Below are 18409 nucleotides of genomic sequence, written 5' to 3'. Positions count from 1 at the left end.
CTGGCCGAAGGTCTGTAAACCCACTAAAGAGGGAGGTTTGGGTTTATGAGATCTTAAAGAAATTCAACTATCCTTGCTTATGAAATTTGCTTTTCGGCTTCTAACTACAAATAGTTTGTGGGTTGAAGTTTTTAAAGCTAAATATGTGAGAAATGGCCATGTTATGAGGCATGTTGGAAGACCACAAGGTTCTAGATTTTGGAAGTCCATCATCTCTAATTTACCGGAGGTCATGGATAATATCAGAGTTATTGTGCAGGGGGGCAATTCCTCCTTCTGGTATGATAGATGGTTGGCCTCTGGCCCTTTATCTGTGCAAGCTACGGATTTTCAGAACACTAATCTGTGTATCAGAGATTGCTGGGATAATAATTTTTGGAATGTTGATCGGTTAAAAGAGCTTGTGGGAGAGACGGCTACAGCAGAAATTATTTAGTCCAGGTTACGCATTTGGGAAGGGTCGGATATATGGGTTTGGAAACTAACTACAGATGGAAAATTTTCAACAGCCATGGCTTGGGAGATAATTCAGAACAAGGGTGATTTGTTACCTTGGCATGATTGGTTATGGAATGGTACATTATCGAAGAGGGTGTCTCTTTGTATATGGAAAGCTTGGTTTAACGGGCTTAGTGTGGATGGAAGGGTGCAAAAGAAAGGAGTGTCTTTGGCTTCAGCTTGTGATTGTTGTAGCCAAAAAAATCAAGAAACTATTGACCATGTATTATCTTTGAGTCAATTAGCTGAGGAGGTATGGACTCGAGCTAGTGCTACTCTGGGAATTCCTTGTATGTGGAGAGATCATTGAAAGCTCGGCTCTCGACATGGTTAATTTGTGCAAAAAAGGGAACGCCAAAAGGCTTTCTCACTGGTATTATTCCTTGCCTGATTGTTTGGAGTCTTTAGAGAAGACGTTGCAAGGCGAGAATGGAAGGGGTAAAAGATAGTATCGAACAAGTTTCGCGGACGGTGAGATTTTGGATCAAAGCGCTTACAGATAGAATCAACTATTCTCGGCCTCTATCTCAACAAGGCCTTCTCTTATTGGATGAGTTTCGGCTGGATAGGCCGGCCATGTCAACAAGAAAAGAAAAATTAGTCAATTGGCTGAAGCCTCCGAGGGGTTGGATCAAATTGAATTGTGAGGGTAGTTGTCGTGGAAATCCCAGAAGTTCAGGGGGTGGTGGCATCATAAGAGATGATAGGGGCAATTTCAAAGGGGCTTTCGTATGCCACTTTGGCTTTGGTACTAGTAATGGGGCATCACTGAAGGCTTTTTTGGGGGGAGTGAAGTTGTGTAAAAGGCTACGCTATGCCGATATCATTATTGAAAGTGACTCTAAAGTTGTAGTGGAGTGGTTCCGGTCAAGGAGATGTTCTCTGTGGTACTTATGGGATTTTTGGGATGAGTTAATCTCAGAGATGGAGGGACTTAATATTACAGTGATCCATCAATTTCGGGAAGCGAATCAAGCTGCAAATTTTTTGGCAAAGTAAGGAGAATTGGGAAGAAATATTATTTATGAGGCGAGCCAACAAATTCCTTTGTTTTTAAAAGGTATTGTTCTGGTAGATAGGGTGGGTCTTCCCGCCATTCGTTTATAATTTTTTAGGCCTATTTAGATGTTTTATTTATCTACTTAGGCCTGTAAGATTTACCTGTATTTCTTCTTATAGGCTTGTTTAGACTTTTTGGAGCTTTATCTTTTTGTGTTTTGCTTTTGTTAGTTTGTATTTGAGAGGATTTTATTGTTCTTATATGTAATCTCTCAGATGCTTGGCTTGTAACCATGGTATTCCTCCACCACAAATGAGGGCTTATCAATAAACTTAGGACAAGGCCACTATTGGACATGTGGATACCAGCTCTTTCAAAAATAAAAATAAAAAATTAATACGGACCTGATTTTCTTAACACCGTCGAGAAAGTATGTCTTCTGTTAGTTGAGCACTACTTGGATTGGTCTAAATAAAAATGCTTATTGATAAGGAAACAATAATTCTTTTTATAATTAATGTTAATAGTATTATTACAAGAATAGTATTATTCTTTTTGTCAGAATCCAAAGACTGAAAAAGTACCAAACTTCGTTGTCTTTACTGTTGACCAAAATTACAAAAATGTGGTCTAATTATCATCATCAATAATTAATACAAAGTCTTAATTGTACTATTTAAAGTGAATAGTGATTGGGTGGAAGTTATAACGGAGATTGTGAAATTATCGGTATAGGAAACTGATTAAGTTACAACTGTTTTATAATTATTTTATCTTTATATTAAATGAATGTCAGTTTTATAAAATTAAATTTTCTTTTTAGTAAAGTGACATTATGGTATTTGTTTAACATTAATAGCTCTTCCAAAATATTACTGCTATTTTCAAGCCTTTACACCACACACTACTTACACAGCATAGCTTGTTTGTTAGTGCATCCGTTTTCTTGCTTGATAGCTTAGAATTATTGTAGAGAATTTGAGAATAGAATAACTCCTTTCAAAATATACCCAAAAAAAAAAAAAATCCCAATAAACAAAACCAAGAATAGGCATCAATCCAACTACAAGATAGAATCCAACTAAACTCAAACTAAATCTCTAATACCTCTTCACCCACGACAAGTACCAGGATTAAAAAAAAAAAAGAGCTGCCCTACATTAATTTATTAGCTTGACACAACCATGTAATTAAGGGCTTGATCTATTTAAGAATATGAAGTCTTGCTTGTGTGTACGTAGAATTATAGGCAGCAGCCCACAAGCTATAACCCAAACCACTAAATCCAGTTGAAAACTCCATTTTGCTTTGTAAAGCCGCAAACTAATTACCTTAAACCAAATATAGACAAACGTCACAAGTTAAATACCCATAAATTTAAACAATATGAAATTGGGCAAATAGTCTTCAATTCATACTTTGAAGGATTGAATGATGGACATTTTTCAGGTTTGCTAAATCATACTTTCATTACTTTGATTCCCAAGAAGGAAAAAAAAAAAAAAAAAAAAACCAGAGAAAGTGAGTGAAAATAGGCCTATTAATCTCTACAATGTTATCTATAAACTCAAGTCAAAAGTTTTGGCTAATAAATTGAAACAAATGCTACCTAGTATTATCTCAAAAACTCAAATAGATTCTATTCCTAGGAGGATTATATCAACATTTTTGCGGCTTGATAAGTATATGAAACTGCACTCTAAATATCGTGTTACTAGACTATAATGCTAAAATATGAATAGAAATTATAGGAATTAATGTATATTCTTGAATTGAGTTTCTATTTACTTTGAAATACTCCTAAGTAGATTTTTATGTTTAATATCATGGTCTATAAAAGAGCAAGTCAAAACCCAGTCAAATTCAAAAGACTTTCAAATGAGCAAAACATTGGAACAACCTAAGAACTTTCAACAAGTGTAGGACTCTTCAAATAAGGATAATGATGGGGTTTGAGAGTGATCTGGATCGAGAGAAAAAGTCGGAGTCCAAAACACATTAGGAGACAACCTGGATATACTTTAGTATTTTGATCGTAACTTTTCACTCATATTTCATATTGATGCAATTTTGGATATGTTGGAAAGCTATCTTAAAAGGCAACAAATTTATCTCTAATAAGGATTTCTAAATTCGAACTCTTAAAGCACGTACGTGGCTGCCAAGATGAGTCTAAAAATTTAGACTTTTGTGTAGGAATCATGAAGACATTAAGGTTTCTTTCATACCCTATATAAACATATCATTAGCATGAAATTAGGGGAGAAAGAGGAAGAGAGGAAATTAATTGCCATGGTCGCCGTTTGCTTTATTTTTTCTCTTGAGATTTGTATTGTCCATTATATTTATGGGTAACTAAATTCTCATAAAGGGTTAAGGATGAACTTGCACATTAGATGATATTTTTAATTTATTTTTAATTGATGTATTTGGTTTTTCAATTACTAAAACTTTTTTTGTTTTATCATTCTCAATTCATTGTTGATGTTTTCTTCTCCAAATAATCATAGAATTTATTCTGTTTATAAATTCAGTCATGCTTGCTTTTTCTATTGAATAGATTAGTTATTTGATTATATTTTGATCAATTATTTATCTATATTGACTTAATTCTTTATTGCAATATCACTCCCTGAGTATAATGCCATCGTTAAATTTTCTCAATAGTGATAATAATTTACTTATTTTGAAAGTAGAGAATGATTTTTCAAACGGTTACATTTGGTTTAATTCTGGTTTATAAATCTATACCTTCCGATTGAAAATTTGAAGAATTAAGCTCCCAATTGAGTTATTCAATGAATCAAGAATAGTTAAAATATTATATTTGTGCAAGGAATTCTCGATACTCTATGGTTCATCGAATTTGAGTACTTTTCTCGTTAGTCACTTTACATCATTTTAATTTGCATTTAAAATTATTCTTTATTCTCCATTAATTATTTAATATTTTTCTTTAGTTTCTTTGTTCCTTCTGTTATTCTGTTAATTTATTTCTCTATGGAATCGACACCCCAAAGTTGTGCTACAACTACCGCGTTATTCTTTGGGCATTATCAAATTTTGGCGCCGTTGCTGGGGAGATGGTAGAAGAATTGCTAGATAGTTTTTCTTTTTAGCAGTGAGTAAAGGCGGTAACTTCGTTCTCTCTTTTAGCTTGCTGCATCTTTATTTTATTTTATTTTTCTTTTTGAAGTTTTTTTTTTAGTGTTGCTTTTTTTCTACCTTGCATGCAAAGGTATAGAGACGCCTTGGGTCAGTTTGCTTGTAGACCTGTGCTAGAGTCAGAATCAAATTTTTTAAATCCTTTATTTGAAAATCCATCTAGTCTCGAAGAAATGAGTGAACACAAATATCAATCCACTAGAACTCTTCAGGATTACCTCCACCCTACACGTATAACCACACTATCATGCATCATATTTTCAGCTAATACTTGTCAACTGGATTTTAAAACAAGGATGATACAATTACTTCCTGCTTTTCATAGCTTGAAAAATGAAAATCCATATGTGCACATTAGGGAGTTTGAGGAAGTAGTTGTGACATTTCATAGTCAAAATGCAACTGATGACATTGTAAGACATAAGTTCTTTCATTTCTCTTTGAAAGATAGAGCTAAGAACTGTCTATACTCTCTAAGACCACGATCTATTGGATCATGAAATAAGATGGGTCAGGTTTTCTTTAATAAGTATTTTTTTCCAACATAAGACCAACACTTTAAAAAGGCAAATCTCCACCTTTGCATAAAAGAACAATGAGACTTTGTTTCAGTCTTGGGAGAGATTTAAGAAGTTGTTGAGTATATGTCCTCACCATGGATATGAGAATTGGCACTTAGTGAGCTATTTTTATGAGGGACTTACACCTAGAGAGCGCTAATTTGTGGAGATGATGTATAACGGTGAGTTCTTATAGAAAGATCTTGATGAGGTCATAGAATACCTTAATGAGCTTATTGAAAAAGCTCACACTTGGACTGGACCTAATGCTACTGAGAGCACAAATAGGTCACGACCTGCAGAAAACCTAAATGGTGGTAGAATTTACCATCTCAGGGAAGAGGATAATCTAAAAGCTAAGGTTGAGATGCTCTCGCTAGGAAACTAGATGTGTTACAGACTAAGGACTTAAAACCAACACATGTGGCTAATCATGCAGAGTCTTTTGGACCATGTTTTGTGTGTGGCGGGGTAGGTCACCTTGCCCAAGAGTGTCCCACATTTGCAGAGATGAGAGAGATGTATAAGAAACAATGTAATGCCTTAGGTATGTACAAGAAGCTTTTTTCACCTTTCTCTGATTTCTATAATCTGGGGTGGCGCAATCACCCCAATTTTAGTTGGAAGTCTAAAAACCAACCACCTGCACAACCCCCTAGATCATATCCTACTCCATATTATGCACTTTCATCTTCTAGGAGTCCTTTAGAAGAAACTTTGCATGCTTTTATTGAGACAGAGGATAAGACTAACCGAAAGTTTGAATCTTTGATTACGCAAGTTGTTGAAGAAAACAAGGAGATAAAAAGTCAAGTGTCCAAATTGATGAGCTCCTTGAGTGTGAATGAGCGAGGTAAGTTCCATTCTCAAACTTAGTCTGCATCCCATGGTTAACATATGGCGCAAGAGAATTTGAAGGATGTGAATGCCATTGTGACACGAAGTGGTAAGTCATTACATATCCCAACAACGAACAAATCAGAGGATGTGAAAAAGGATCAAGATAGTAGTGATGCCAAGCTGCCCAAGGAACCTGAGGTGAAAAAGAGTCCTGTTAAGGTACCATTCCCTCAAACTTTAAAATCAAGCAGGTGAACTTTGGATCCTAAGAATGAAATCCTAGAGAATCTAAGTCAGGTAAAAATCAATCTTCCTCTTTTGCATGTGATTAAACAAGTTCCTGCTTATTTAAGAGTTCTCAAGTATTTGTGTACAGTTAAAAGGAAGCATCATGTGAAGAAGACAGCATTCCTGACAGAGCAAGTTAGTGCTCTAATTGAGGAGTAGATTCCTCTCAAATACAAGGATCCTGGTTGTCCAACCATTTCATGAAGCATTGGAAATCACGAGTTTGGGAAAGCTTTGCTAGATTTATGAGCTAGCATGAATCTAATGCCTTATTCCATTTATTTGCAGCTTGGTTTGGGTAAAATTAAGCCTAATTTTGTTTTGCTTCAATTGGCTGACTGTTCAGTTAAGAAACCGAGAGGGATAGTTGAGGATGTTTTGATCCAAGTTGACAAGTTTTCCTATCCTGTTGATTTTTTAATTTTGGACACTCAATCGGTTGTTGAGTCTAACTCTAAGATTTCTCTCATATTAGGTAGACATTTCCTTACTACGGCTAATATACTTATAAAATGTATCAATGGGCTGATGAAACTATCTTTTGGAAACATAACTATGGAGGTCAACATATTCCACATCAATAAGCAGCCCAGGGAGGATGATGAGTGCCAACAAACATACATGATTGATGTACTCATAAGCAAGGGAGTTCACACAACTCATGATTCATCTGATGTTGGAATTTGTGTTATTTTTATGAAACTCAGGATTATGGAACACAGGCTTGGCAACCAAAATTTGAGGAGCTGCCTAAGAAATGTGAAAAATAAATTCCTTCAAACGTGAAGAGTCCAAAATTGGAATTGAAACCATAGCCCTCAGGTTTAAAGCATGCATTTCTCGGCCTAGGTGACATTTCTCCAATTAGTATTTTTTCGAAATTGAATGTGGGTAAGTTTAGAAAATTTAAGTTGATCGAGTTAAAGGAGTTGAGAAATGATGTTTATGTGAACTCTAAAATCTATAAGGCTAAAATGAAAGCGTTTCATGATAAAAATATTATTTAGGAAGATGTTTACGCCTAATGATCGAGTATACTTATATGATTTTAGGCTTCACAAGCACCCAGGAAAACTTCGTTCTAGGTGGACCGGCCCTTTTGTAGTGAAGAATGTTTTTACAAATGGGGAGGTAGAAATAGAAGGTCCTAAAGATGGTCGGATCTTTAAAATAATTGGTCAACGCCTTAAAGTATTAATTGATAGGCAAGTTCCGAAAGTAGAAGGCATTCAACTTGTGGATCCGGTCTATCAACCTTGACCACATCACGCATGTATGTTTTTCTTTATTTATTTTGTTCATTTTCTTTTATTTTTGTTTTATCCTATTTTCTTTCTTTTCCTTTTTGTTTGCTATTGTTTTCTTTGTTTTTGTTTGCGAGTTAGTTTCATTTTTTCATTTTAAGTTACCATCTTTGGTGCTTAGCGAGTTACCCACGTCACTCATCATGTGTATTCTACCATTTTTAGCTACTCATTCAATTTTGAGTCTTAAACATTGAGGACAATGTTTCATTTAAGTTGAGGGGTGGTGGTGCAAATTCAGTATTTAAAATACTTGTTGGAACTCTGTGGCATATTGCCATGTGTCAATTTTTTTTAAATTTGCATCACACGTGCATTCCTTTCACATGTGTACTCATTCTCATTGATAGCCATTTTCGTGAATTCACCAAACCCACCATAATCATTTTTTACTGCAATCACAGAACCCCTAGTGTACTCATTCAAGTTTTGTGGTAAGATGGTGGTTTGACTCATGTATTTAGAGAAATCTTTTGTTTAAGTCTTTATGTGTGAGGTTTGGATAGGATTGAGAACCAACAAATACTGAAAATTGTGATAAGCGTTCATTGATTTTTTGAATTGGATACTTTTTTTGAGAATATCATTGTCTGGTTTGGGGTATGATGGCAGATATACTCGGGATATAATGAATATCAATTTAGGATTAACGTTTGAGCCTCTCAAGCCAACCCTTTGAATTATAGATCCCTCGTAGCCAATTTTGAGCTAGGAAACAGATATAACCTTTTTTTTTTTTCCATATACCTACATTATCCTACCTCTCCACAATGAAGTATAACCTATACACTATTTTTTATTACCCTTGTTGCTTCTAAGTATGTACTAGATGCAGAATTCTATTTTTACAAGGAATAAAAAGAGAGAGAGAGAGAGAGAGAGAGAAAAAGGCAAGAACATGAGTTACAAGGTGTTCAAATGAGTGAGCTTCAAAGGCAAAAATACTATGGCTGGGTAGAAATAGTAGAATATTAGGGTGACATATACTTGTTCACCAAATTCTTGAGCTGAAAATAAAAAAGTAACAAATGAAAAAACAAATGCGTTCTTCGGTGATTTGAAAGGTTGAAGAGTACATCAAGTGAGAGATGTGGTTTATTGAGATTTTCAATGAGATTCCTTTGGTATGTACTTGGAAGGTTTTGAATCCTTTTCCTTTTCTTGTCAGATTGCCAAACCTAAGCCACATTACACCTTTTTGTTTTGACCGTTCTGATCCCAAGTAACCTTGTGGAAAAAATGGTTGAAGTCTTATTTGTTAATATTTCTATCACAAGATTAATGCTTACTTGTCATAATTACCTAAATCTCCATGTGATCCTGTGTACACCACTTGTTAACTTCATAGAGAGAACCCTTACACGAAACACTATTATACTCGTGAGTTATGGAATTGAACCTTTTGCTTAAGACATTCTTGATGTTGCAAGTGTCAAGGTTAGTGGTAAAATGGTTATGTCTTAGAGAACACACACACACTCTGTGAATTTCTATAAGTGGATTGATCTTGATGGGTTATTGATTTCCTTAGTTTGTTTTGATATGTGAAACTGAAAAATGTGAATTGATGGGCTATTTTAATATTTTCTTTAGTCTCTTTCATCTCTTTTGCATGGAAATTGCTAGGGACTAGCAATAAGCAAGTTGGGGGGGTGTGATGAGTGTGCGAAAGTGCACTCTACATACTCTATTATTAGACTATAATGCTAAAATAAGAAGAAAAATTATAGAAATTAATGTGTGTTCTTGAATTGAGTTTCTATTTACTTTGGGATATTTTTAAGTAGATTTTTATGTTTAATTTCAGAGTCTATAAAAGAGTAAGTCAAAGCCCAGTCAAATTCAAAGAAATTTCAAGTGGGTAAGACGCTGGAAGAATCTAAGAACTTTCAACGAGTGTAGGACTCTTCAAATAAAGATAATGATGGGGTTTGAGAGTAATTCAGATCAAGAGAAAAAGTCGAGTTCAAAACGTGCTAGGAGACAACCTGGATATACTTTAGTATTTTGATCATAAATTTTCACTCACATATCAAATTGATGTGATTCTAGATGCATTGGAATGCTATCTTAAAGGGCTACAAATTTGTCTCGAATAAAGATATCTAAAATTGAAATCTTGAAGCACGAACATGGTTGCCAAGATGAGTCCTAAAATTTAGGTAATTTTTTTTGCGTGGGAATCATGAAGACATTAGGGTTTCTTTCTTATCCTATATAAGCATATCATTAGCACGAGATTGGCATAATTGTCATTGCCACCGTTTGCTTTATTTTTCTCTTGAGATTTTTGTTGTCCATTATATTTGTGGATAACTAAATTCTCAAGTAGGACTAGGGATGAACTTGCACATTAGATGGTATATTTAATATATTTATTTGATTTTCAATTACTAAAACTCTTTTATTTTATTATTCTCAATTTCATTGTTGATGTTTTCTTTTTCGAATAATCATAGAATTTATTCTGTTTATGGATTCAGTCATGCTTTTTCTGTTGATTTGATTGGTTCTTTGATTATGTTTGGATCAATTATTTATCTATATTGATTTAATTGTTTGCTGCAATATCACTCCCTGAGTATATTGTCATCGTTGAATTTTCTCAATAGTGATAATAATTTACGTATTTTAAAAGTGGTGAATGATTTTTCAAATAGTTACATTTGGTTTAATTTTTATTTATAAATCTATACATTCCGATTGGAAATTTTGGGAATTGAGTTTACAATTGAATTAATTAAGAATAATTAAAATATCATATTTGTGTAAGAGATTCTCGACGCTCTACTGTTTGTCGAATTTGAGTATTTTTTCCGTTATTCACTTTGCTTCACTTTAATTTGCATTTAAAATTAATCATTTTTCTCCATTAATCATTTAATATTTTTCTTTAGTTTATTTGTTCATTATGTTATTCTTTTAATTTGTCTTTCTGTGGAATCGACACCCCAAAGTTGTGCTACAACTACCGCGTTATTCTTTGGGCATAATCATGGCCTATGAAATGATTCATTTTTTGAGGAATAAGAGAAGGGGAAAGGAAGGTTACATGTCACCCAAACTTGACATGAGTAAAGCCTATGATAGGCTCGAATGGAGCTATCTTGAGAAGGTTATGTGTGTAGCAGATGGGATTTCAAGATAAGTGAATACAAATGATTATGTTCTATGTGAGATCAATGAGTTTTTCTGTTCTTATTAATGGTGAGCCTATTGGTCCTATCTTTTGATCTCGAGGTGTTAGGCAGGGGGATCCTCTATCCCCTTACCTATTCTTGTTATGTATTGAGGGACTCACCTATCTTCTAAATCAAGCAACACAAAGTGGTCTATTGAGTGTGGTTAAAGTTTGTTGACAGGCACCTTTGCTTAATCATCTGCTTTTTGCAGATGGTAGTCTTGTATTTGTAAGGCTAATATCAATGAAACCTTGGTAGTACACAACCTACTAGAGTCTTATGAACAAGCTTCTGGAGAGAAGATTAATAGGGAAAAAATGCTATGGTTTTCCGTGCAAATGTACAACCTACCACTAGAACTTATCTCATGCAGTTTTGGGGAATTCAAGCCTTCCAACAGTATGATAGGTATCTTGGTCTACCACCATTGATACGAAGGATAAAAACAAAGCCTTTTCAGATATAAAACAAAAAGTTTGGCATAAGCTACAAAACTAGAAAGAAAAACTTTTGTCTCAAGGTGGAAAGGAGATTCTTATTAAAGCAGTAGCCATGTCAATCCCCACTTACTCTATGAGTTGTTTTAAGTTGCCCTCTTCTTTGTGTCATGACCTAGAGCAAATGATAACCAAGTTTCGGTGGGGCCAGAAAAAGGAAGAGAAGAGGATTCATTAGGTAAGCTGGAAAAGAATGTGTGCTCCAAAGTCTAAAGGTGGCATGGGTTTCAAAAGTTTGAGTATTTTTAATGATGCACTTCTTGCAAAATAAGGTTGGAGGCTAATGCAAATTGAGGACAGTTTGTTACACAAAGTATTCAAGGCCAGATATTTCCCTAATAAAACTTACATGGAATCAAAAAAGGGCTTAAATAGCTCTTATGCATGGCAAGGAATCTGATCAATGAAGAAAAGGTTGGTTGCTCGTTGCAAACGAAAAGTAGGTAATGAAATATCGATCGAAATATGGAAGGACAACTAGATACGGATACCAGGGATATCAGACCTTAAGCAATTAGTGGATGTGAAGAAAATTCAAGATGAGGGAGCTAAGGTGGAAACACTTATTGACCCTTTTATTAAATGGTGGGATGCTTTTAAGGTGAGAAGGGATCTGCCACCTCAAGTAGTAGATGAGGTCCTAAAAATTACTTTAAGTTTTGAGAATCATGAAGATTTAATGATTTGGAGTATAGAGAGAAGTGGTTGCTTCATAGTAAAAAGTGCATATAGGTTATTTTCTGAAATGGAGATGGGAACTGGGTTGCCTGAATCATCCAATACCAGTAACCAGAATAGAGTTTGGAAATTACTTTGAGGACTGAATATTCCAAATAAAGTTAAGGTGTTCTCATGGAGAGCTTGCTTGGAGGGCCTACCAACATTAGTGAATCTAAAACATGCCAGCTATGTAATATGCAACTAGAGACTACCATGCATGTATTTTTTCAGTGTGTACAAATCAAAGAATGCTGGTTGCAATTGTTTCCAGATTTGCAGATATCAAATCCTAATGTGCAGTTTTCAGCCTTTTTAAGCAACTTTCTCAAAACAAAAACAAAAGAAGAGGTGGAACTTAAATTGCTGGTATAGGAGAAACCAAAAAATATTTTAGGACAAACTTCTACAATCTGAATGGGTGGTTTCTCAAGTTGTCTCAATGAAACAGATGTGCAAGTGTAACACCCCGTATTTTTTTTAGTATATTTTTTTTTTATTGAAAGATTATTTGTTATTAATTTAAAATTTATTTTCTTGTTTTAAAATTGTTAGATTTTTAGTTGTGTTATTTTTATAATTTTTTTAATTTAAGAAAATTATTTTTGAAGTGCTTTCTCTAAATTAATTATTGTTATGTGTTTAAATTTCTTCTCGAATTAAATTAACTTGTTGTTGGGTTTAATTATTTATTTTCACTTTAATCACTGCGTTTGAATTATTTTATTTTACTTGCTGTGTTAAAATCGTCTCCGTTGGATCATTTTTGTGACCCAAGTTATGAGGATTGGACCTCATTTCTTTTCCCTCCATTTTTCTTCCTCTCATTTTCTTTTCTTTTCTTTCTTTTCTTTTTTTCTTCTTCCTTATTTCTCCCCTCCCCCGTGAGCGCGCCCCTCTCTCTCCCCGGGCGTCCGTCACCTTCACCCAGACCGCCGCCGTCGCGCCGCCGTGCGCGACACCGCCCGGCCGACCAGCTCCCCCTCCCTCCGGCGACCTCAACCCCCAAATCCCAGCCCCTACCTCGCCGCCGGTAGCCCGCACGCACCCCACGAAGCCTCGGGCCACTTTCACGCCAGCGCCGCCGTGAGCCAGCGGTGGCCTTCACCGCCCACCCCTTTGTGTTCCCCTGCCGCCGGCGACCTCACCCCACCAACCTCACCTCCATCCGCGCCGCCGTTAACCACCAGTAGCCCTTCAAAGCCGCGGCCACCATTCGTTCCAGCGCCGTCGTCGCACCACTTCCGGCCACCATCTCTTCACCACATCATCCTCGACCTCTTGCCAACCCATTGGACCCAACCCCACCTCCGATCCGTCACCGGTGAAGCACATTCATCAACATTTTCGATTTGGGTATTTTGGCCTTCTACCGCCTTTTGCGCCGCCACCCACGGCCAACCACCACCACCATTAGCTTCACCGACATCCCTAAGTCCTACCCTATCAATCTCGGGTCTTCGTTTGCACCCGTTCAAAAGTGGGTTCTTGAGACCCACGGCCACAGTGCATTTGGCACTGTTTTGTTGCTGCGTTGCCGCTTCTAGCACCTCCGTGATCTTTAAAAAATTATATTATAGCATTGTAAGTATTTTTCTCGAATAACTTTTGAGATTTAAATGTATTTCTGCGCTAATTTATATTTACTGTGAATTTGCTGTTTGTGCCGGACTGAGTCCGAGGAGTAAAGGGGTCGGTTGGATTGGATGATGGAGTTGTTTGTGTGATTGGTTTATGCTATGAAATTTGTTCGCTGTTTCGGATTTAAATATTGGTGTTTTGAATTTGACGTTGGTCATGGTGGATATTGGTGATTCTTTTAGGAAGTGGTGATATATTTTGGGATTATGAGGGTTTTAAGTTTTGAGAAATTAAGATAGATTATTTTAGAAGCTTAGGCTTAAATATGGAAATCCGTGATTGATTGAAAACTTACGGAAATTGTGTGATTATTTTTATAGGTGACGATTTATAGTCGACTCGACATTTTTGAGGAAATTTCTGAAAAGCTAAGTTGCCCAGGTAAGCGGGGTTCATATACTAGTTTTGCATAAAACAAATAAAATGAGGTTGACTTTGAGAATAAATGTGTTTACTTTTTGAAAAGAGATGATCTGAAAACAACCTCAGATGTTTATTCTGCATATGCAAAAATTCTACTTAAGAGAAAGTATTTTTCTGTCATGACTGGTGTAGACATGAGCTAGTTTTGTGCACTTTATTTCTGAACTATGTAAAAGAGCGAATAAGGAATTCTAAAAGTTTTGTTATGAACAAATGAGAATGTTTTGTTTATGTTTATCTCGAACATGTGAAATGATCTGAAGCTTTTCAGTGTTTTGTTTTGATGTGATGTGTCATCTGAAAACATTGGCATGAAGTTCTGATTCTGTATATGATTGTAATCGGATTTTCGATGAGATCCGTTCTGTTTCTGGTATACGGCCCAGCCACGGGTATAATGGTGGTTTATAACCCTACCACGGGGGTGAAACAAGGAAAATGGCCCAGCCACGGGTATAATGGTGGTTTATAACCCTACCACGGGGGTTAAACATGGTATTGTCCCGATGTGATATTAAACGATGATAAGATTATAATGTTTCAGTTTAGAAATGCCAACGGATTCTCTTTTTGGAATAAGTATATTTTTCTGAAAAATTTCGCTCTAATGTTTTTGTACAAGTTTTGTTTCCGCATTCTGAAAGTAAATGTTTTGTTCGGCTTATCGAATGTTATAAATGCTCATGTTTACATGCTAGTATATGCTCTCTGCTTGCTGAGTTGTCGATAACTCACCCCGTTAATCTTCATAATATTTCAGATGACATCGATGGCTCAGCTGAAGATCAGTATTAGAATCTATGGAGAAGATTAGCATTGATTTGTTGTTGGGTATCTCATAATATTAGTGTTGGTGTTGGAGGTTAATTATCTTTCTTAAGTTTGCTTTAATGGATTTAGACGGTTATGGAAACTATGTTAATGTTTTATTATTTCTAGTTGTTATTTGAGACATGAAGAAGAGTTGATTTTATTTGGGTTATTGGATTGAATATTGGATAAATGAGTTTATTTGATTTATTTAATTGAAGTATTTACGTTCGATTTGAGGTTTGAAAAATAGATATATTCTTGAATTTGGAAGTACTCTAGCCTTGTTAGAGCTGATTATCAGGTTTTATGAGTTAACTCTCCGGACCCTCGGGGTCGGGGCGTTACAGCAAGATTATCAAATTAGATACAAGAACCAGGAAAAACAGAATTACGGAGTGGTCTCCTCCTACAAATGATGTTCTCAAATTGAATGTATATAGAGTAATTTTTCATGAACAAGGTGCACCAGGTGTGGGTTTAGTACTAAGAGATAGCAAGGGAGAGGTTCTTATGGTAGTGTCAAAAAAAGAATTGGCTGTGACAGATTCATATGAAGTAGAATTGCTTGCAGTCCTGAATGTGACTCACTATTGGTGGTTCAAGATATCCAAGCTCCAACTAGTTCTTCATCTTTGATGCAAAGAATGTTTAAGTGTTCTATCCAGCATATATCTCGAGATGCCAATATGGTGGCTCACAAGTTAGCTAGACTAGCTTTGAATGTTCAGGATGTCAATGTTTGGTGTGATGATATTCCTATTTCTATTAAACAACCTGTTTGGGTTGATAAATAGTGGTAATGTTTAATGAAAAGTTTGTGATGTTTCCTTTAAAAATAAAATAAAATAAAATTCAGGGCCTCAATTAGTTCCCTGGTCTTACAATCTTCAATAAGTGGAAAACCCAAATTTATGCACATAATATCTCAATTGGGTCTAAGCTAGCTGTCAATTTCAGGTCCCATCAAGTTTTATATATCTGCACGCAATAATGTTGAAATTGAGACGCAGCTAATTTAATCTAATACAGTAAATCAGAAATGTCATCATTTTAGAGATGACTATATATCTTATTCTTCCAACTTGGTGTCGTCCTTAAACCTCCTTCGTTTATTTTTTTTTATTATTTTATGAAGAGACAAAGGTCACATGTTCAAGAGTGATCCCGATCCACATTATTTAAAAAACTCTCACTTATGGCGGAGGAATACCATAGTAAACAATTCAAATCACCTGAGAAGCATACAAATAATCATCCTATTCTATCAACTCAAGTGCCGTAACGTAACTCCCCCATTAAACAAAACTGTACCAAAAAGACCACGTCCGAGTTCTTAACCAAATAAAATTGCCCAGCCCAAATAAACCCATAACACAAAACCAATGTGCAATTAAGTTCTAACATACGGAATACCAAGTTTGTCCATACGAATAATACCTCGGATGCAACCTTGAATGGAATTCAGCCCAGAAAAATCCGACACCATACTTCTTGTCCCTTGTTTTGCCAAAAAATCTGCAACCATATTTACTTCACTGAATATGTGCCTAAATCGAACATTCATTTCACGAGCTAATATTTTAATCTCTTCCCAATAATCCCAAAGGAACCAGTATTTACATACACCCAACGCCAACGAATGTATTATAACTAAAGAATCCGACTCAATCACAAAATCCCGCAACCTCAACTATTTACATAAACGCAAGCCATCCAAAACAGCTTTACATTCTGCAATGTTGTTAGTAGCATGGCCATAATAATGAGAGAAACTAGCAACTACATCCCCATTTGAATCTCGAATAATTCCTCTGCCTCCTACAGCGCCCGAATTACCATAACATCCACCATCCACATTTAACTTTAACCCCACTCTCACTGGTTTTCTCCACAAAATTAACACCGGTTTTTTTTTAGCAATAGGCAAAATCGGACAAGCTAAATTATCCAGAATTTCCTTATCCTTTCCACCCATGTGCCGGAACCTCTTCATGTTAATAGAAATATTCCTCAAGCCCACTTTAACTTCCCCAATCACATTCTCAGATTTGAAGCTAAAGCTTTCCATTCTAGCAACACATCTAGCTTTCCAGAGTTCCCAAGAAATCACAATAGGAACTAACCCTTTTAGCCAACCCACCTGCGAACTCAAAGATGTCCTTCGCCACCAAATATTCAACATGCCCTCCCAGTTTCTAATATGTGATACAGTAATGTTACAGGATTTTGCAAAAAAAGACCATACCTTTTGAGCTCCTTCTCCCTCACATGAGATGTGGTGCAAGGTTTCAACTTGAGGTTTAGTACAACATTCACACCTCGATACCATCAGAATACCTATGTTTCGAATAATGTCATCCACCGGAATAGCCTTTCTCTTCACTTGCCAAAAGAAAAAGGACATCTTCTTTGGTATCCCATTTTTCCATAACCATTTTTTCCAAGGACATAGCTCACCTCTTTGTCAAATTAATTCCTAGGCTAATTTTGTAGTGAACTTACCATCCACCTCATGCTTCCATATACAAACATCCTGCCCCTGCCGAATCTGAATTCCAGACTCAATAATAATTCTCATCATTGCATCTAGAATCAATTGCTGCAATTCCTACACTTTTAGCCCATTAGTTAAAAAAAAAAAGCATCTGCAACTTTTAGATTCAAAACTCCTACTACCGAAATTAAATCAATCAACAGACCCGTTTCTAACCAATTATCCATCCAAAAGCTGCATTGTCCATCCCAAATGAGCCACTTCGAGGTCCTTATCACTATTGGCATTAAAGCCACATTACACCCTTCCAAAATCTAGTTCCCTTTCTTAAATGTAATACTGAATACACATGGGAATTACCCATGTATTTAGTAGTAAAAAATCCTGACTACATGGAACCCCATTTAATCAATTTCCAAGCAAATTTCATCATCAAAGACTCCTGAACATCATGCAAATTTATGATTCCAGGCCCCCCTCCTCCACTGGCAAACATATTTTTTTCCATGCTATCCATTGCCATTTTTTGTTATCAACCAACGAGTTCCAAAGGAAATCAGAGAATAACTTCTCAAGTTTGGCTAACGCACCTTTTGGTAAATTTAAAACAGAGAGCATGTGAATAGGCATACTATTCAAAACATGCTTAATCAGTACAATTTTACCTCCAAAAGAGAGCACTTTGCTTTTCCACCCTGCCAGTTTCTTCTGAACTTTTTCCAAAAGAGGATCAAACATCCTTAATTTCATACCTCTTGCAAATAATGGAACTCCCAAATATGTGCATGGCCAACTTCCTTCCTCAAATCCTAAAATCATTTTCAAACTACTCCTGTTAACTGGAATGGAATTTGAGAAAAACAATGAAGACTTACTTGGATTAATCAGCTGTCCCGACATCACTTCATATCTATGTAACACTTCCATAATATTTCTCATAGATGCCATTTACAAAAATTAGGAGATTGTCCGCATAGAATAAATGAG

At 35.8% G+C, this 18409-nt stretch overlaps 1 protein-coding gene across 1 annotated transcript; it reads left to right on the top strand.

Annotated features, from left to right (window-relative positions):
- Positions 1-511: 511 nt before the first annotated feature.
- On the top strand, positions 512-1497 carry LOC121242162. Its single transcript, XM_041140060.1, has 2 exons — positions 512-751; positions 907-1497. Exons 1-2 carry the CDS (start codon positions 512-514, stop codon positions 1495-1497), a joined length of 831 nt encoding a protein of 276 aa, XP_040995994.1.
- The last annotated feature ends 16912 nt before the right edge of the window (positions 1498-18409 follow it).

Source organism: Juglans microcarpa x Juglans regia, chromosome 8D (assembly GCF_004785595.1).
Source record: "Juglans microcarpa x Juglans regia isolate MS1-56 chromosome 8D, Jm3101_v1.0, whole genome shotgun sequence".
NCBI lineage: Eukaryota > Viridiplantae > Streptophyta > Magnoliopsida > Fagales > Juglandaceae > Juglans > Juglans microcarpa x Juglans regia.
The sequence above is the reverse complement of the archived record's forward strand: the minus strand, read 5'-3'. Positions and strand labels throughout refer to the sequence as shown.